At 41.7% G+C, this 21,761-nt stretch overlaps 1 protein-coding gene across 1 annotated transcript in view; it reads right to left on the bottom strand.

Annotated features, from left to right (window-relative positions):
• Positions 1–451: 451 nt before the first annotated feature.
• The window catches only part of LOC126235993 (esterase E4-like), a 64,414-nt gene continuing 43,104 nt past the window's right edge, over positions 452–21,761 (bottom strand). Inside the window, exons 9-10 of the mRNA XM_049944989.1 lie at positions 19,918–20,050; positions 452–841 (exon numbers count right to left, since the gene is read on the bottom strand). Coding sequence (XP_049800946.1) covers positions 646–841; positions 19,918–20,050 — 329 coding nt within the window. The 3' untranslated portion in view covers positions 452–645. The remainder of the gene's footprint in view (positions 842–19,917; positions 20,051–21,761) is intronic.

Below are 21,761 nucleotides of genomic sequence, written 5' to 3'. Positions count from 1 at the left end.
CCACAGGTTAACACTATGTGCCGTACCAGGACTGAGACCTGGAGCCTTGTCTTTCATGGGCAATGCTACCAATTGAGCTATCAGCTGTGACTTACTCCTCACCTTTGCAGTTTAAAATCTGGCAGGAGGTTTAATATCTGTAATTTCTTTGCAAACCATCAGATGTAAATTACCTTCTTATTTGATGTAATCACTGCATGAAAACTGTCAATATTTGGAAAGTGAATAAATTTATTATTACTTGTGTAGTGTCTGTGAGGGAAATTAGTTTTATTTTTGCACTATATTGTTTTGCAATCCAGGCTGGTTTTGATGGGGAAGGTCATTTGGGTCAAAACAAGTAACATATTCTAACTAAAAATATATTCTAAGAGGCCACAGAAAGTCTTTCATTTATTCGCTGAGTAACAATCATAATATTTTTTAGTTCTCTAAGTAATAACTTTAAATGTCAAATACTTTATCAGTTTTATTTCTGGACTTCATTGTCACAGTGGGAATACATAAATATAAGCACAAGTTATGTAAATACATCACACATCAAATTCTCTTCTAGTACACTTCTAATATAGTTGAACACCACTGCGGTGCTTGGAAAATGCTTTCTTAGTTGAGAGAGTAATGCCAGTCTTGTTCTCTGCTCATTTAGCCTGTCTTCTTCCTGGAGCTTCTTGAAACATTAGGCAGAGGGGAGAGCCTTTCCCATAGCCGTATGCGGTCCTCATAGAACAATCCTTGCTTCATAGTCAGTTGGGAGCCTATCTGTAAGTGGCGTGGTGTTGAAGGTGTCAGGGTCTCCCAGTTGACATTGACCAGATCTGTCTTCTCTGATGTAGGATTGCTGCAACATATCAAATTTTCCTTGTGTTGTGGTTTTTGTGCTGTGTTCTCTTACTGCATTTTCAGGAAATAGAAGAGAAAACATTTACCGGTAACAAGTTTCTGTGTCATGTCTGTTTAGAGTTCACAGGACATCTAACATTTAAAACATAGACACCAATTATTGCTGTTAGATTAGACCTGTTTACAAAACTGAATTTGGAGAATTATTATTTCTTTGTTGATTCAGACTGTTATGGTAAGGTTAATTTGTATGATGTATGAAATATTTAACTAGCCAACTTTGTCCATTAGTGTAATTTTTACTGTGTAGACAGTCTGCCACAGGTAAGGTATTATTTGATTTTTATTACAAACTTCAGTCTAACAATGTCAAACTATTCAGATCTATGGGTGGAAATTGTGGTATGTAACTACATCAGCTAAAGCAAATCACAAAAACTGGACTTACAAAATGACAACTACCATTCATCACCTGATGACAACACATCAAGAGTCATACATTAAGTGGTTTAAGTTGCAAGCTCATTGCCTGGGAGCATGAATCAAAGCACAACTGGGAAAAGGTACCATATCTTTGTGGGAAAGCAAGAGGCATATTAATATGTGCAAAGGTGGTAACTGTTGACACTACATGAGCCATGTCCACAATGGACTAAGAAATATAAATATACATGCTAGCTGCAATTAGCAAGGCTTGTTATGATCTCCTATTATCCCACTTACACCTTTAGTGAGCATGCTTGAGTAGTTAATTTCGCTCTACTTGTGCATTTATTTACATGAGAAAGTAACTCTGTGCCAAGACCCCACCTTTATAACAAAAAAGTCTTCTGCAGAATACTGAACTTAAATTGAGCTTCATTGTATAGAGGAAGGTGGCACAGAGTTCAAAGTGCTGGACACACTTTCAAGAGAAGTGGGGACTGAATCAGAAACTGGCCATCCCAATATAGGTTTTTTGTTTTCTTCTTTAATCTCTTAACTTCAGTACTGGACTCCTTCTTTGAAAATGCTATTGTTAATTATTTCCGTATCCCTGTCAAATTCAACTTTGTGAACTACGTCTACTGTTCTAATCATGGCAGGACATTAAATCACAATCTATCTTTTCTCCTTGAATGGCCAAATTGCCCCCCCCCCCCCCCCACACACACACACATACTCACACACCAGGGCATTGGAAAGCAAGGCGTGGTAGAAATAGCAACTTGTGTCTTACAATATCTTAAAGAGTTATCAAAGAACCTTCTTGGGACGGATGTCGTATTTTACTCCAACAATTGTGGAGGGCAACAGAAGGACAAGTAAGTACAATAAACCCAGACTGCGATTTGCAGAAATCATGTAACAAAATGTTTCTATTGTAAAAATCAAATTGATTAAAATGTTCATTCTCTTATATGAGGAAACTCTTCAGTTTGGACTTAAAAGTGTTTGGGCTACTGCTAAGATTCTTGAGTTCTTGTGGTAGCTTATTGAAAATGGATGCAGCAGAATACTGCACTCCTTTCTGCACAAGAGTCAAGGAAGTGCATTCCACATGCAGATTTGATTTCTGCCTAGTATTAACTGAGTGAAAGCTGCTAACTCTTGGGAATAAGCTAATATTGCTAACAACAAACGACATTAAAGAAAATACATACTGTGAGGGCAATGTCAAAATTTCCAGACTATTGAATAGGGGTCGACAAGATGTAGTATCACTGTTCACGTTTACGTCGCACTTCACTTAGCGTAGACCGGGACTGTGTCCTAGGCATGCCCAATGTTGACTGAATGGGCACGGCCCGTGCTGCTGGAGTTGTTGTTGTTCTTGTTCTTGTTGTTACACCGGCAGAGGTCGCGTCCAAATTCTCGCGTGCCCTCTGGTGGACGGGACTCTACTTGCGGCAACTACCGCCCGTGATGCGCCGTGCCAATGTGCGCCTCCCGCGATCTTTCTGGTGGCTACTACACTCCTCCTCCTTCAGGGGGTGAAGCCACTGTGATCCACTGCGTCGGAAGGTGGAGCGTCGGGCAGGAGCGATGACCTCCACATCCATTGGATGGCCGGAGTCGAGGGGATCTGCCAACCCTCGAGCTGGAACCTCCGAATACGGCTGGAAGTGACCCACACGAAGAGGCCCCCGTCGTCCCACAACTGGAGCTCGGGACAGAACGGGGGACAAGCTGTCGAACTCCGGATCCAGTTCCACCTCAGGAGGGGCAAGACCCAGTGGCGGGGACGAAGGGGAAGGGACGACCACAGGTGAACTAGCCCCCTGAGAAACCGAGCCTGCTAGGGGGGCCAGCTCTCGCTGGGGCATCTCGAATGATGGCGATGCCGGTGCTGGAGCTACTGGAGGCTGCCAAGGCTGAGAACCATCGCAGTGCGGCAGAGTCACAGCGGGGAGAGGAGGTAACGTCCCCTGTGAAACCAAGACAGGTGCCAGCAATGGGGAAGCCGGTGTCCGAGAGGTCGGAGGGTGGGTGCCCGAACGTGGACGTAGCTGATTTTGGTGACGACGTACCACCCGATCCCCCGCCTGCAAGGTATAGAGCCGGCGGCCATTTCGGCGCAGGACCACCGCCGGTATCCAACGTGGATTGCGACCAAACCCACGGGACCAGACTGACATACCCAGTGGAAAACCAGGTACTCCGTTTTGTGAAGACTGGCAAGGACCCGGCCGGAGGAGGTGCAGCAGAGTCCGAGGTTGACGCCCATGGAGGAGCTCTGCGGGGCTGCGGTCGCCCATTGGTGTGGTCCGGTATGCCGTCAAGAAAAACGTCAAGGCTTCCTCTGCAGGAAATTCGTGCACATACTTTTTCATCTGCGTCTTAAATGTGCGCACCATGCGCTCGGCTTCCCCATTTGATTGTGGATGGAAGGGGGGAGAGCAAACGTGCCGAATACCGAAGCGCCTACAAAAATCCTGGAAGGTCTGCGAAATAAACTGCGGTCCATTGTCTGAGACCAGGGTGATTGGCAGACCTTCCACATAAAAGATTTTTGCTAGTGCCTGGATTGCAACTTCTGAAGTGGTTGAGGAGCAGCGAACCACATATGGGAATCGGGAATAAGCATCAATGACAATGAGCCAAAAGCCATTGAGAAACGGGCCCGCAAAATCGATGTGAACACGTTCCCATGCTTGGGTTGCCGGCGGCCATGAAGAGAACGCTGCCCTGGGAGATGCTTGTTGGCTCGCACACTGGGAACAGGCGGCCACCAAGTGCTCAATTTCTCTGTCAATACCGGGCCAGTACACATGTCTGCGAGCCAAGGTTTTAGTACGAGAAACACCCCAGTGCCCCGCATGTAATAACTTGAGGACCTCCCTTCGTAAACCTGCAGGAACAACCACTCGAGGAGCTGTATCATTGGTAGCCAGAAGGAGAACTCCTTCCAAGACCGAGAGGCGGTCTCGTAGAAGAAAATAATTACGAAGAGGGTCCGAGGCCCGGCCCGGAGGGCGGGAGGACCAACCCTGCTGAACGAGGCGAACTACTTGCCGGAGAACTGGGTCAGCCGCTGTTTCTCTGGCGACTCTAGAACTAGTGATCAGAAAGCCATCAACTGCTTGGCGGGATGCCACATCCAAATGAAAACACATAATCTCCTCTTGGTCGAACGTAGGATCCGGGCCCACCGGAAGATGGGAAAGAGCGTCGGCGTTGGCATGCTGTCCTGTAGGGCGAAAATGAATGTCATAATGGTACTTAGAGAGGAACAAGGCCCAGCGCTGTAGTCTGTGGGCCGCCCTATCCGGAATCTGAGAGGCGGGGCCAAATAACGATATTAACGGCTTATGGTCAGTGATTAACTGAAACTTCGTGCCGTACAAGAAAGGGTGAAACTTGGTAACAGCGTAGACAATGGCCAAAGCCTCTTTTTCCACCTGGGAGTAATGGGCCTGCGCGGGACTAAGCGTTTTAGATGCAAACGCCAGTGGTTGCTCGGAACCGTCGGCGTTGCGATGGGCCAGGACCGCCCCCACCCCATACTGCGAAGCATCTGTAGCCAGGACCAATGGCTTACGGGGATCAAAAGTAGCCAAACAAGGGGCTGAAGTGAGGAGGCCCTTCAACGCGGTGAACGCTCGCTCGCATGCAGGCGACCAATCAAAAGGAACACCCTTGTGCAGAAGGCAGTACAGGGGGTGGGCTATAGTGGAAGCCCTGGGAATGAACCGGTGGTAATAGGCTATCTTGCCTAAAAAAGCTTGTAACTCTTTCAGCGAAGTGGGCTGAGGAAGGTTGACGAAACCTTGGACCAAACTTCCTAGTGGCTGGATGCCATGCCGAGATATGGTGTAGCCCACATACTCAATGGACGGTTGGAAGAAGGTTGACTTATGCAGGTTGCAACGCAAGCCCACAGACCTGAATTTGAGAAAGAGGGTGCGAAGGTTTTGCAAGTGTTCCTTCGTGCTGCGGCCTGTGACAATTATGTCATCCAGGTAATTAATACAATGAGGGATTGTCGACGTGACATGCTCAAGATAACGCTGGAATATCGCCGGGGCACTGGATATTCCAAAAGCCAACCGCTGGTATTGGTAAAGGCCAAACGGGGTGTTGATGACCGCCAGCCGTTTGGAGTCCTCATCAAGTGGTATCTGATGATAAGCCTCCGACAGATCGATTTTCGAAAAATATTGGCCTCCCGCCACGGCGGAGAACAATTCATCAGCACGAGGCAAAGGATAGGTGTCCACCACCAATTGGGAATTAATGGTGGCCTTGAAATCGCCACAAAGGCGTAAGTTTCCCGAGGGCTTCTTGACAATAACGAGGGGCGAAGCCCACTCACTGGAAGAAACGGGAAGAACGACCCCTAGGGCTGTCAGCCGGTCGAGCTCTTCCTTTACCGGAGGGCGGAGAGCCAAGGGGATCTGTCTCGCGCGTAGAAAACGCGGCCGAGCCGACGCCTTCAACGTTAAGTGAGCTTCAAAATCGGAAACACGCCCCAGGCCCTCCTCAAAAATATCTGGAAAGTCTGAGATCAAAGATTCCAGTGAGTGATATGGAACGTCGTCGGAGACCTACTGTATGGTGTCAGCAATAGAAAAACCGAAAGCTTGAAAGGCATCCAGGCCAAAAAGGTTAGCGGAGCTCGCATCACTGACAACAATAAAAGTAATAGGCCGAGTGACTGATTTGTAAGTCACGTCGGTAGTGAATTGACCCAGTAGGGGAATGAACTGTTTACCATAACCGCGTAGACGCCGGTAAACTGGCGCCAACGGGGGTGATCCAAGGTCAGAATAAGTTTGTGCATTCAACAATGAAACTGCCGCGCCCGTATCTACTTGCAGTTGTAACCGGCGCGACCGAACCGACACCTCGATAAAAAGTTTGTGGGCCGATGCGGCGGCAGCCTGGCCCGATGAAACTTCCTGAATGTCAACGTCCATGTCCGCTGTACTTGCTTCCTTCGATGCTTTGGAGGCTGAGCGGCAAACTTTAGCAATTTGACCTTTTTTATTACATTTGCGACAAACGGCCCAACGCTGGGGGCACTCTGACCGATCGTGATGTATATAGCACGACGCACAGGACGGCAACAGGGGCCGGCGGCCAGAATTCTGTTTACGCGCCGTGCGGGAGCGGCCGTAACGGCCGGATTGTACCGCTCGCACATCGTCCATCCCGGACACAGTGGACGCGGCCGCGCCACCCTGAACCTCCGTGACGTCACACCACGCTTCCAGATGTTGACCTGCCGCGTGAGAGACTTCATACGATTGAGCGATGGACAGAACTTCCTCGAGGGAAGGGTCTTCTAACTGCAGGGCCCGTTGCCGGACCTCCCTATCAGGGGCCGAACGAACAATGACGTCGCGTACCATAACGTGGGCATACGACTCTCGCGACTGCTCCGTGACAAAATGACACTTGCGACTAAGACCGTGCAGGTTTGCGGCCCACGCCCGGTAAGACTGATGGGGCTGTTTCTCGCATTGATAGAACTCGACCCTAGCCGCCACAACATGCGTGCGGCGGCGATAATATGAAGACAGCAACGAACACAATGCGTCAAAAGACAAGGCCGAGGGTTCCTGCAACGGCGCTAGCTGCCGCAAAACTTGATACAGCGAGGGAGAAATCCAAGACAAGAAGAGAGCACGACATACCTCCGCATCGGCAACATGAAACGCCTGGAAATGCTGCCGAAGGCGATGTTCATATGCGTCCCAATCCTCCGCCGTCTCGTCATACGGGGGAAAGGGAGGAGGGAACTGCGCCAGAGCAGACGGCGTGGAGAGCAACGCCGGAAGCACTTGTTTCATGGTGGCCATGAGTTCCGTCTGCTGCGCAACCAAAACTCGCACCAAATCCTCCATGCCGTGGAGAAACTGCGAAACCGGAACAACGACGCAACACGCGAAAGAATGACCCTACTCGTCGCCAATTGTGTAGTAACACTGTTCACGTTTACGTCGCACTTCACTTAGCGTAGACCGGGACTGTGTCCTAGGCATGCCCGATGTTGACTGAATGGGCACGGCCCGTGCTGCTGGAGTTGTTGTTGTTCTTGTTCTTGTTGTTACGCCGGCAGAGGTCGCGTCCAAATTCTCGTGTGCCCTCTGGTGGACGGGACTCTACTTGCGGCAACTACCGCCCGTGACGCGCCGTGCCAATGTGCGCCTCCCGCGATCTTTCTGGTGGCTACTACACAAGAGGTTTTCGAACTTACACCATACATAGCTCGAACAGCCCGTTTTTGAGCCAAAAATACCCTTTTTGAATCAGAAGAATTACCCAAAAAAATAATACCATATGACATAAGCGTATGAAAATATGCGAAGTATACTACTTTTCGTGTTGAAATGTCACTTATTTCAGATACTGTTATAATGGTAAATAAAGCGGCATTTAGTTTCTGAACAAGATCCTGAACATGGGCTTTCCACAACAGCTTACCATCTATCCATACGCCTAGGAACTTGAACTGTTCCGTCTCGCTTATAACATGCCCATTCTGTCTGATTAAAATGTCAGTTCTTGTTGAATTGTGAGTTAGAAACTGTAAAAACTGAGTCTTACTGTGATTTAACATCAAATTATTTTCCACAAGCCACGAACTTATATCATGAACTACATTATTTGATAATGTTTCAATATTACACACAAGATCCTTCACTACCAAGGTGGTGTCATCAGCAAACAGAAATATTTTTGAATCACCTGTAATACTAGAAGGCATAGCATTTATATAAATAAGAAACAGCAGTGGCCCCAGCACCGACCCTTGGGGAATGCCCCATTTAACAGTGCCCCATTGGGACTGAACATCATTACCACTCTCAATATTGCGGAGGATTACCTTCTGCTTTCTGTTCTTAAAGTAGGAGGCGAACCAATTGTAAGCTACTCCCCTTACTCCATAATGTTCCAACTTCTGCAGTAATATTTTGTGGTCAACACAGTCAAAAGCCTTCGTTAAATCAAAGAAAACACCTAACGTTCGCAACCTTTTATTTAATCCGTCCAAAACCTCACAGAGAAAAGAGACTATAGCATTTTCAGTTGTTAAGCCATTTCTAAAACCAAACTGTACATTTGACAGCAAATTATGTGAATTTAAATGCTGCAGTAACCTTGTATATACAACCCTCTCGGTAACTTTAGCATACACCGATGGCATAGAAATAGGTCTATAATTGTCAACATTATCCCTGTCTCCCTTTTTATAAAGTGGCTTCACTACCGAGTACTTTAATCGGTCAGGAAACCGACCACTCCTAAAGGAAAAGTTACAGATATGGCTAAGTACTGAGCTAACATACGTGGAACAATACTTCAGTATTCTGCTAGATACCCCGTCATATCCATGAGAGTTCTTGGTCTTTAGTGATTTAATTATTAACTCAATCTCCCTCTTGTCAGTATCATGGAGGAGCATTTCAGGTAACAGTCTCGGAACACTTTTTTCTAAGAGCGCTATATGATTCCCTGTTGGGACTAGGTTTCTATTTAGTTCACCTGCTATATTCAGAAAGTGATTATTAAGTACTGTACATATATGCGACTTATCAGTAACACGGACATCCCCACTACGCACTGATTCTATATTCTCGACCTGTCTCTGCAGACCAGCCACTTCCTTTACGAGTGACCATATGGTTTTAATTTTATCCTGAGACTTAGCTATTCTATCTGCATACCACATACTTTTTGCCTTCCCAATAACTTTTTTAAGCACCTTACAATACTGTTTGTAATGGGCTGCTGCATTTAGATTGTGACTGTTTCTAACGTTTTGATATAATTGCCACTTTGTTCTACAAGATATTCTTATCCCTTTAGTCAGCCACCCAGGCTGCCTGTTTGTGCTAGTACCCTGTTTTGAACGTTCTAACGGAAAGCAACTTTCAAAGAGCACGAGAAAAGTCTTGAGGAAAGCATTATATTTATCGTCTACTGTATCAGCACTATAAACATCTTGCCACTCTTGTTCCTTGATAAGGTTTACAAAAGTCTGTACAGCAACTGGATCAGCTTTCCTAAAAAGTTGGTAACTATATTTAACATGTGTTGCAGCACAAAAATCTTTTAGGCTTAAAATTTGTGCATCATGATCTGAAAGGCCATTCACCTTTTTGCTAACAGAATGCCCTTCTAATAATGACGAATGAACAAAAATATTGTCTATGGTTGTTCTACTGTTCCCTTGCACTCTCGTTGGAAAGAATACAGTTTGCATAAGATTATATGAATTAAGGAGGTCTACCAGCATCCTTTTCCTTGCACAATCACTTATACAATTAATATTGAAATCACCACATATAACTAACTTTTTGTATTTCCTATAAAGTGAACCAAGAACCTCCTCTAGCTTTAGCAAAAATGTTGTGAAATCGGAGTCTGGGGATCTATAAATAACAACAGTAAGAAGTTTAGCTCCACTAAATTTAACCACACCTGCACAACATTCAAACACCTTTTCAGTGCAGTACTTTGAAACATCAATTGACTCAAATGGGATACCGTTTTTCACATACATGGCTACTCCCCCACGCCGCAAAGAGCTCCTAGAAAAGCTGCCAGCCAACCTGTATCCTGGTAAAGGAAGCCTCTGAATTATCTCCTTATTTAAGAAGTGTTCAGATATACCAATAATTTCAGAGTCAACATCTATAAGCAGTTCACTAACTTTATCTCTAATACCTTGTATATTTTGATGAAATATACTAATTCCCTCATTAATCGGATACCCAAGATTTGTAGAAAGTGGTTTCTTTGTTAGAGAGACTTCCCTTAAGCAGGAATACCTATCAGCTGACTTCAATCTAAAAAAGGTACAGCTCTAACACCCACAACTACCGGAATTTTCCCATGAGTGATCCCACCACCCCCACCTATGCTGTCACCTATAAGTTTTTCCAACCTCCCCTTCCCATACCTGTTGAGGTGCAGGCCATGTCTAGTGAAACCCGTCCTGCTGATAGACTCCACTGACACCACTGAAATGTGACTCATGCCTTCTGTCATCAGCGCACCCCCAAGTCTCATGTTATTACGCCTGACGGCTGTATTAAGATGAGGCCGATCCTGACGCTGAAACAGTTCCACGAAATGCACATTCGTGTTGCCAGTCTGAGTGGCTATCTTTTCCAGGTCACCATCTATGTCATACTCCCCATCCCTATCAATACTATTACCAGCCCCACCCACCATCACTACCTGATCCTCTTTAGTAAAATCCCTACATAACCCCCCTATGTTAAAAGTCACCTGAGCCAATCCTGCATTAGGCTTCACAATGCTGGTGACCTGGTACTCACTCCCCAAAACTTCCTGCAACTGCTGGCCTACACCTCTACCATGAGAACTACCTAACAGCAGAACCTTCTTCTTTCTCTTAGACTTTGCAACTGTTGGGTTGGTTGGGTTGTTTGGGGCAAGAGACCAAACAGCGAGGTCATCGGTCTCACCGGATTAGGGAAGGATGGGTAAGGAAGTCGGCCGTGCCCTTTCAAAGGAACCATCCCGGCATTTTCCTGGGGCGATTTAGGGAAATCACGGAAAACCTAAATCAGGATGGCCGGACGCGGGATTGAACCGTCGTCCTCCCGAATGCGAGTCCAGTGTGCTAACCACTGCGCCACCTCGCTCGGTTTTGCAACTGTCCTAGCCACCGTAACTGCTGAGGTCTGCTGCATACTTCCTACATCTACAGCTACTAGAGATTCCTCTCCACTAGACTCTGACAGTTGGTCATATCTGTTACAAACACCAATAGTAAAACTATCTGAAAATCTCCTTCTCCTAGCAGATCTCTTGCCAACAGCCAGCTATGGTTGTTCTACTGTTCACTTGCACTCTCGTTGGAAAGAATATGGTTTGCATAAGATTATATGAATTAAGGAGGTCTACCAGCACAATCACTTATACAATTAATATTGAAATCACCACATATAACTAACTTTTTGTATTTCCTATAAAGTGAACCAAGAACCTCCTCGAGAGCTTTAGCAAAAATTTTGTGAAATCGGAGTCTGGGGATCTATAAATAACAACAGCAAGAAGTTTAGCTCCTGGAAGAGCTAAAAAATTAAGCAAATTCCAGTGTTACATTCTTGATTTTTAAACTAACGACTTGTTGCCTGAATGTGTTTCTTATATTTCATTTTATCTGTTTCTACAATCGTGTAATAATTTCATGTATTGACTCATTCCATGACCATGGAGACTTCTCCTAAATGTGGTCCCACGGAACAATAAATAAATAAATAAATAAAAAATAAATATTTCAGATACATGATTACAATGTATTTGTATGCATTACAAAAGCTGGATATTCAGCCCATTATGCTCAAGTATTTGACTTGTGGTAACACCCAGAATGAGGGAGACATAGTTTATAGCATCATTGAGAGAGCAGTTAAGAGTGCTAAGAAGTCAGGGCCAATTTATGTTCCCAATCAATACATATCAGTCATCTGAAATGCAAAAAAGAAGGGAAATCTGCTACATCTTAGAAAAATGGGTTTTTCAGATTTCAATGACATTAAAGCTTTGTATGAGGAGATGGCTCATTACATGGCCAAGGAAGTTGACGAAAGTAGTTTCAAATTGTCAGAAATTAAACCATTTCCATGTGAAAAGGGAAGTGATGTGTTTCAGTATAAGAAAAGCTACAAACAGTCCGAGTGGGGACAAGTTCAGTTCAAAGGGAGAAAGAGGAATTTTACAGGGAATGTAGATGGGAGTAATTTGGATCTGAAACCTGCTTATACTATAAAAATGACCCTCTCAGGAAATAAAATTCAAGATTTAAACAATTTAGTTAACAGCAACATCATTCCTAAATATTACGAGCCCTTCTATGATTCTCTTTCCACATAAATGTAATTTGTTGCTTTTACGTCATTTGGAAATTCTTAATTTCGCTAAGTACACTACTGGCCATTAAAATTGCTACACCAAGAAGAAATGCAGATGATAAACGGGTATTCATTGGACAAATATATTATACTAGAACTGACATGTGATTACATTTTCACGCAATTTGGGTGCATAGATCCTGAGAAATCAGTAGCCAGAACAACCACCTCTGGCCATAATAACAGCCTTGATATGCCTGGGCATTGAGTCAAACCGAGCTTGGATGGCGTGTACGGGTACAGCTGCTCATACAGCTTCAACACGATACCACAGTTCATCAAGAGTAGTGACTGGCACTTTGTGACGAGCCAGTTGCTCGGCCACCATTGATCAGACGTTTTCATTTGGTGAGAGATCTGGAGAATGTCCTGGCCAGGGCAGCAGTTGAACATTTACTGTGTCCAGAAAGGCCCGTACAGGACCTGCAACATGCGGTCATACATTATCCTGCTGAAATGTAGGGTTTCGCAAGGATCGAATGAAGGGTAGAGCCACGGGTCGTAACACATCTGAAATGTAACGTCCACTGTTCAAAGTGCCGTCAATGCGAACAAGAGGTGACCGAAACATGTAACCAATGGCACCCCATACCATCACGCCGGGTGATACGCCAGTATGGCGATAACGAATACACGCTTCCAAAGTGCGTTCACAGCGATGTCGCCAAACACGGATGCGACCATCATCATGCTGTAAACAGAACCTGGATTCATCCGAAAAAATGACATTCTGCCATTCGTGCTCCCAGCTTCGCCGTTGAGTACACCATCGCAGGCGCTCCTGTCTGTGATGCAGAGTCAAGGGTAACCACAGCCATGGTCTCCGAGCTGATAGTCCATGCTGCTGCAAACGTCGTCGAACTGTTCGTGCAGATGGTTATAGTCATACAAAGGTTCCGATCTATTGACTCATGGATCGAGACGTGGCTGCACGATCCGTTACAGCCATGCGCATAAGATGCCTGTCATCTCGACTGCTAGTGATACGAGGCCGTTGGTATACAGCACGTCGTTCCGTATTACCCTCCTGAACCCACCGATTCCATATTGTGCTAACAGTCATTGGATCTCGACCAACGCGAGCAGCAATGTCGCGATATGGTAAACCACAATCGCGATAAGCTACAATCCGACCTTTATGAAAATCGGAAACGTGATGGTACGCATTTCTCCTCCTTACACGAGGCATCACAACAACGTTTCACCAGGCAACGCCGGTCAACTGCTGTTTGTGTATGAGAAATCGGTTAGAAACTTTCCTTATGTCAGCACGTTGTAGGTGTTGCCACCGGCGCCAGCCTTGTGTGAATGCTCTGAAAAGCTAATCATTTGCATAGCACAGCATCTTCTTCCTGTCGATTAAATTTCACGTCGGTAGCGCGTCATCTTCGTGGTGTAGCAATTTTAATGGCCAGTAGTGTATATTATTTTATGTCAGTTATAAGATGCAAATAATAAAAATGATAATAAAACAATAAAACTGTAAGAGTGAAAAAAAATATGGTTTAGAGATATATTTCTTTTTTCCCACACACCTTCTTTAGTTGTATTTGTTAATTTCACTAACAATGTCAGAAGAACAATGACACATTTACTTAAAGGGTTGCAAGAGGGTGAATGGGATGCTGTTCGAAGGAAATAATTTTTGTATTTTGTAGAGAACCGTTAGTGTCACAATTAGGCCAACTTTCAGTTCCATAGATAATTTTACTGTTTTTTATGAAGCTTTTAAAAAATGTTGTTTGGTTTTCTGCCTCTCCTGTAAACCAGTCATATTGACAGTTATGTCATTGTGCTTCTGGAATGGCGATATATAGTACAGCTATGGATTCTGATCAGTGAGTTCACGACTAACAAAATGTGTGATGTATCTGGCTGTATCTTTTGATTGCATTGACTTAGAAGCTTAAATTTCTTACACCACCAAGAGTCTATAGACCTTAGTACTTGATATAAGTTTCAACTTGATACCTCTACCCGTTCCTAAGAAAAAGGGGTCTTAACATAGACAGACAGACAAAAAACAAAGTGAGCCTATAAAGGTTCCATTTTTACTGACGGAGATAAGAATCCTTAAAGTGATGAGAACATGTGTAGAAGCTACTCTTTATAAATAGTTTATTTACTGTCTGCTCACATTTGCAGAGAAGAAGCTTACTCATATGTTAGATAACATTATTTGGAAGCTGCAGTCTGTCAGTTAAGTAAAATTAATAAAAAACAGTCTCAACAAATATACTTCTTAATAAACTTAAACATATCAATGACAACATTAACAAATGTTACCGTGGTTCAGGAGTGTATATAAACTAATGTGGAAAGACTGTGAAAAAATAAACATTGGTCAAACTGTTTGTAATTTTAAAACATGCTTCAAGGAACATGGTGCAGGTGTGTCACACAATAAATCAGTTTCCGGACAACAACTTACTAATACCAAACTTCCAGAAAACGATGTCATGAACAATCTCAGGGTTATACACACCACTTCTAAAGGTTTGCTTCTGAATAGTTTAGAAGAATTGGAAATTTTTGCCCACTACAAGAATAATCTGTCAACTCTTTTGAGTGAACTGCCAGATTTCCACGATAAAGCATTTTTTGACTTATTTGAAGATATTAGTTAAACAAGAAGTTAGCTGACTATCTAGTTATACTTCTTCTTATGATTTTGTTTTGTCTTTTACAGAATTTTCATATTGCAGCCAGTTTTCATCTTTTAAGGGTAGAATGGCAATGAATCTTACAAAAATACCTGGTTATTTTAGAGTTAATTATCACATCTATGTAAAAGATGCTGATTTTGTAAAATTTAGCACAATTTCAATGATTTTAGCTTTTTATTTCATTTTTGTAACTGATATTTATACATTTTTAATGCAATCTTATTGTCGACTTTACTTCTTGAGAAAAAACTTTTTTCTGACTTCCAATTTTGGTTTCAACCTAGTTTTAATCAATTGGCCGTTTTTTTTGCAAACATCAAATAATGTTTTGCTGTTGACAAAAAAATTTCAGCACAATGGTGCCACTTCTGCTAGTAAAGTCATTCTCTTTCATCTTTGATGGTGTGTATTGACCACTGTGATCAAGGCAACAAACAGTGTCCATTGAATACATCTTTGGGAACTGACAGCCAGTCCAACCATGATGTCTCCATGGAAACAGTGTGTTTAGGCATAACTATTCCCACGACATAGCATTCATATACCCTGAAGTTTCTAATTTTCTGTTATTACTTTGACGTATTTTTAACAAAACAATTATAATACGGTGGATACTGGTGTATTTAATTGTTTTATATCTTACTCTGTTATGAATATGCAATATAACTGATGACTTACTAGCAGTTCCTATGGAAACAGCATCTTCATAATGCTAGCTATTGTGTCAAGATGGCATTCTTGGTTACAGTTTAACCTATCATATTGGTTTATTATTTAATTTTTATAAACCTGGCTTTAATGTTTATGATATCCATAAGGTATTGAAAATCCTATTTTTTTAGCCATTTACACTTAAATTTATGTACATTTTAAAAAATGGAATTTCAAATCTTAACAAACGACATGTAAATTGCTTCCTATTTGCTGACAATGACTTCATGCACACCCCATTTTACTCTATTTAACCTGTGGCTGCTCAGCCATCAGCAGCAGTTTTGCAACTGGCGTCAGCACTGCTGTTCCGAGCATCATTATTGTCAGCTGGATGGGTGATGATGCATCATCTTAACATATTTTCTTTTTAATGTTTTCTAACTTCCAATGTAAATCAGCACTTTGAATTGTCATCTTTACAGTGCATTATCTGAAGATGTCCTACTACTAGAGTCTGAAACTAGTCATATTCTTGATGAATGACTGTGTGATCAAGACTATTTTTTTGTGGTTATACTCACACATGATACTTGCCAAATGAACTGTGACTCTTATTTGTTGATGGTAGCTATAGTGTAAATAATCAGATTCATTGGTGGGAACCAGGAAGGCATTAATGGAACATATTTAGGCACTTGTACTGTCTTCCAAACTTCACTTACTCAATATGAAAAATCCTTCACTTTTGTTACAAATAACAAGCTTGGCAAATTTGTTCGTGTTATTAGCTAGATAAAATAGATTGATACCACTATAGCTAACATTTTGTTTTGAGAGAAACAACAACTATATTGACATTTAAAATAATTTTCTCTTATCGTTCAGTTACAGTTGCACATTTTTCTATTTATTTTTTGAACTGTGCAACTGAAACTGAACAATAAGTGACAATTATTTTACATAGATTGATACATTTTCAAAATACCATAAGACATGTTATAAGTTTGTATTTCACAATTAAAAGAAGGTCATTGTTGAGATTTTTCTACTTATTATTTGTTGGCAAGTATAAGTACTTACGAAAATTTAAAAACTATACAGAATGAACATTAATAAAACCAACAAACCACAGGGGTGGACTTCTAATGTAAATGGAGGAAAAAAGGTCCTGTGAATATATGTCCTGAAATGCACTGTTGCCACAGATGATGGTGCTGAGGAATGACAGTTCCTCTCACCATGTGCTGTGTTTTCATTGTATGTAGCAGGCTATGTGACTGATGGAGCATACTATAAGGCCATGTCCTATGTAAGCAACATAAGTGACCGACAGCGTGTGACAGCTTCAAACGACAAAACACAACCGCAGGTATAGTTACGGAAGTGTCCTACATGAGCGACATCTGTGTCATTGCCTGTCTTCTGCTGCAACTGGTGAGGTTTGAATTCAAATGTGTTTGAAACTTGTCGCTGCAGCATGAGCGTCAGAGAGCGACAGCCACCTGTCTTCTCGGCAAAGCAGTGGAGCAGATGCGACGGCAGCTATGAAATACTTATCACCTGATTTTAAGAAAACTATTTGGTGAAAAAATTTGATTCTTCCGCATCTTATAGCTTGATATCTTTGCTCAATAAGGTCTGAATTTATTTTTGTTTTTTCATCACAGTTTCTGTGCTGCATGAAATTGAGTACATGGCTGCACGAAATTTTTAAGAATTTGCGGAAGTAAAATCACATTGCGTAGACTTTCTGTATAGTTCATTTAAGGCCATACATTATTGCATATGAAATGTAATATTTAAATTGTATCTAATGTTGAGACTGGAATAATATCTCTTTTCATTCTTGAGATATTGGTTGTTATATGTGTGGACGGGTCGCTCACGGCGTGTCCAAACCTTCCCTGCACTTTGGGAATCAAGTGGTGGTAAAAGTCGTTGTATCTCACAAGCAGTTCAAGATATCAAAACGACGATTTTTGGAAATGACAGCATACAGAAAGGACTATTTTATCTTGTGATTAACACTTGATAAGTTTTTGTAAATGTGTGGGCAGAGCAAAAACAAGACTGCCTTCTAATTACAGCTTGAGGTTTTGTCCAAATTTTCATAGCCAAAGAAGGAGAGAGAAACAGGTAAACCAGGTATCAAAAGGACCAGCGTGAAGTCTAGTAAAAATATTTAACTGCTTGAAAGTAATCAGGGCAATTGATGAAAACTTAATTAATAAGCTGAGGAAAAATTGAAATAATTCACAAAAAGCTGCTGCCAAGCTATGTAAATTAAGTGTCAAAAATTTCATCTGTTCAAGGCATAACTATTTTGCACATAAAAAGATACACTGGTTTGGTATTTAAATGTCAAAAAGGTTTCCTTCAAATCAGGTACCAAAGTTAGGATTTTCGAGAACAGAAGACATTAGGAAGGCAAACAAGGAGTCAGTAAGATCATGCTTTCTGAATAAAACTTGTTGATAAAATATGAAAGAAACCAGTCAAATATTTTATGAAATGATTTGTGTAAAAGAGATAAGTTCTCCATGCCTTTGAATGATGCTCAAAATCATGAACAGAAAACAAGGTGCACCAAACGTTTCCCTAACATTTTTTATTTCATACTTTCAGACAAATCATTTCACAAAATGTTTGACTTTCTTTTCAAAAGATTTTGTATGCTTTACTTTTACATACTATTTAGATTAATTGAAATTCTTGGCCTTAACACTGACTGCTGATGAATTACATTCGCAACATCAAATATCTGTAAAATTTATTAGGAATTTAATGTGTGTGATATACTGGGATAGGCGTGCATGCACTTAAAGATCAAGTACTTTGACAATACCTTAAAAATATACTCAGCGTGGTGGTGTAAACAGTACATATAAAACTTAGCATGCAGAATTGTAACTGAGTAAGTTAAAACACAATATGTGCCTGGCATTGATCCCATGACCTGAACAAAACTGATATCGTATTCTGCTATGCCACCACTACACCACAGCTGGCTGCAGTAACATGTTCTTAATATATTTATTTACTGTGATTAATCATTCTTCCGCATTTATAGGCTGTTAAAAGTTCTTGATCTTGTAAAATACATTTGTCTTTAATTTATTGATGAGATAATCGAATGCTCCTCTGATCATTCACCTGTATTCGAAGAATTTGTTTGGTGATCTTCATAGCTGATGATATGAATTATGAAATTCTCCATGGAGATTCCTCCCTTTGTAAATTTCATGCACAAAATTCCTTTTCACTTTATTTTCTTAAGTAAACCTAGTTTTGTAGCCTTACTCTTCAGCTACAGTATTCTACAGTTCAGGGGCACATTTTACAGAAACAGCTTTTTGGCTCTTAGCAGCCATCTTGTAATGCGACATTGTCGCTCGCATACAGGTCACTTGAGAATGTCACCTGATGCTGCAACTTGTCACTGAAATGTCACTTATCCAGAAGTCGCTTGCTGTCGGTCACTTCTGTCACTCACATAGGACACGGCCTAAGCAGCAGACTGGTCCTGTATTCTTATCGAGAACATGCCAAGATGGTGTTTGTCTATGGCGAAGCAGATGGAAATGGTCAAAAGGCAGCAAGGCTATACCAAAATGGCCAAACAGATGGAAATGGCTGAGAGGCAGCACAGATATTCCAAAATGAATACTCTCACAGACACAATCATGTCCACAACATTTCAAGGCTGTTTTGGGTGTTTGTGTGATGAGAGGTCCTTTCAGAAAGACAAACACGTGGGGAGGCAGGGGATGTGTATACACCACATTTGAAGGACCAGGTTCTACAAGATATTGAGGCAAACCCTAGTACAAGCTTCAGGCAAGTGGCCTGCCAAACAGTGTAAGCCAATGCACAATTATGTGCATCCTACATGACAACCACTACTATCACTATGACAACCACTACTATCCCTATCACTTGCAACCCCATAGAGGCCACTTTCAACATTTGTTGTGATGTGGATGTGACGCAGCTCTGTACTGTGTTCCAGGATGATTTATTGTCATTGAACACACACTGTCCATTTCCAGACACATGTTCATAGTACCTTTTTTCCTCCATTTCCATTCATGAGTCCAGCCATGCAGTTGTTGATTTTATTAACGATCATCCTGTATAGTAATGACTTTTTAAAAACTTTTATCTAATTTCATTGCCATTTTTAAAAGAAAAAATTTGGCAATTACCCGTAAATTGTTCTAAATAATTTTTGTCTGACTGTGTTCAAGAGAAATATATTCATGAAGCACAAATTACAGAAAAAGTTTATTTATTGTAATTACGCATTCTCTCCAGTGATTGCTCACCTATCTTTACAATAAGAAAATAGTAAAATAAAATCACCAACAAGAAGTACTTACCCAGTTTTGACAAAATTTGCCCATATTTTTGTCATTCTTTTTACTGTTGTATATTCAGGGTCTGTGTTAACAAATTCGGGGACCAATGCTGAGATGTAGAATAAGTAGATGAGGTCATCCTGATGGGAAACACCTTTCAAAAAAAGGAAAGAAGACATAAATAATAGGGAAAACAGAAAAATTCTGTTAGCATATATGATTTCCTTAACTAAAAAGACATTTTTTTTCATCCAGATTAGACAGAAATGATCATTAGTACAGGTATTTCAGTCACAAAGCCTGAGTATAGTAATCAAACTATTGGAACAGAATCTTATAAAAAATTAAATTATTGAGAAAAAATTATGCACTTGCCAGAAAATAGTACAATGTACGAAAAACTTTTCCTAAACAGATGCACATTAAGGTATGCAAGTTACAAAGTTGAAGGGCTCATCATTGTGTTCTCATATAAGATAAATCTAAAGCTGCAGGCCAAAACATTTCTTACCTCTTTGGCAAAAGCTGCTGACAGATTTTTAAGGTGGATGTCTTATTCATTGTAGATCACTCAAAAGATCAGCTAATCTTAAATGACATGGAGCTACTACTGAATAAGTTGACAAAGTGTCAGTGGAATTGACTTTGTCACACTGAACTCTTGATTTGATTTTGGAGATTTGGGCTTTTGTTAGCATTTTGATAACTTACATTCATAAGGTGAACCTTTTTTGTCCAATAACAACATAAGAATAAGAATTAAAAACTTCCTGGCAGATTAAAACTGTATGCCAGACCAAAACTCAAACTCGAGACATCTGCCTTTTGTGGGAAAGTGTTCTACAAGCATGAGTGAGTTGTGCCTGGCTAGTTCTGTTGGTAGAGCACTTGGCCGTGAAAGGCAAAGGTCCTGAATCCATGTCTTGGCTGGCACACATTTTTAATCTGCCAGTGCACAATCTGCTGCAGAGTGAAAATTTTATGCTGGAAACATCCCTTACACTGTGCCCAAGCCTTGTCTCCACAGTATCCTTTCTTCCAGAATGCTTATTTTTCAAAGTTCTCAGGAGAGCTTCTGTGAAGATTGGAAGCATAGGATGTGAGATACTGGCAGGAGTAAAGTTGTGAGGATGAGTCATGGGTAGCTCAGTCAGTAGAGCACTTGTCCACAAAAGGCAAAGTCCGGCACACAGTTTTAATCTACCACAAAGTTTCATACCACCAGACACTCTGTTGCAGGGTGAAAGTTTCATTTAAGAGTGAAAACATTAACTTAAATGAGGAATATCTATAAAACCTATTCAAATACTTCAAGTGCTCTGCTGTGAAAACAATCTATTTGTAAGACATGGCCACAGCAGTATTTGAACTGCCAATACAGTACCTAGGTGCTGAATCACACTACCATTCTGCAGAGAAAAACTGAATTTTGTGGTGTTCACAGGATTAGCAATGAAGGAAGAATCCCCACTATTTTAACAAAATATCTCAGGGTATTCTTGAAGCAGAGTGGTTGTGATTAAAGGCAGGTTACAGTGCCTATAAGAAAAAATAAACAACAGGTATCAACCTTAATGGCAGACTGAAACTATATGATGGACTATGATATGAACCCAAATCCAGTTCTGGGTTTGAGTCCCACAAGGTTTAAATCCCTGAGGAAGTTTCAAAACAACACACACTCCAATGCAGAGTGAATAATACATTCTTGTAGATATTAAGGCAATGGATCATTGTTATAATGGTACAGCAACTCTGGCCATCAAACATTAATAGTCATACTACATTGGCTTCTATGATAAAGACTACTGAACTATTACTGAATGGAAGAGAGAAAGAGGGAGAGAGGGGAGCGTTACAATGAT

The sequence above is a fragment of the Schistocerca nitens genome, chromosome 2 (genome assembly GCF_023898315.1).
Source record: "Schistocerca nitens isolate TAMUIC-IGC-003100 chromosome 2, iqSchNite1.1, whole genome shotgun sequence".
Taxonomy (NCBI): domain Eukaryota; kingdom Metazoa; phylum Arthropoda; class Insecta; order Orthoptera; family Acrididae; genus Schistocerca; species Schistocerca nitens.
This window is presented reverse-complemented; position numbering and strand designations above follow the sequence as displayed.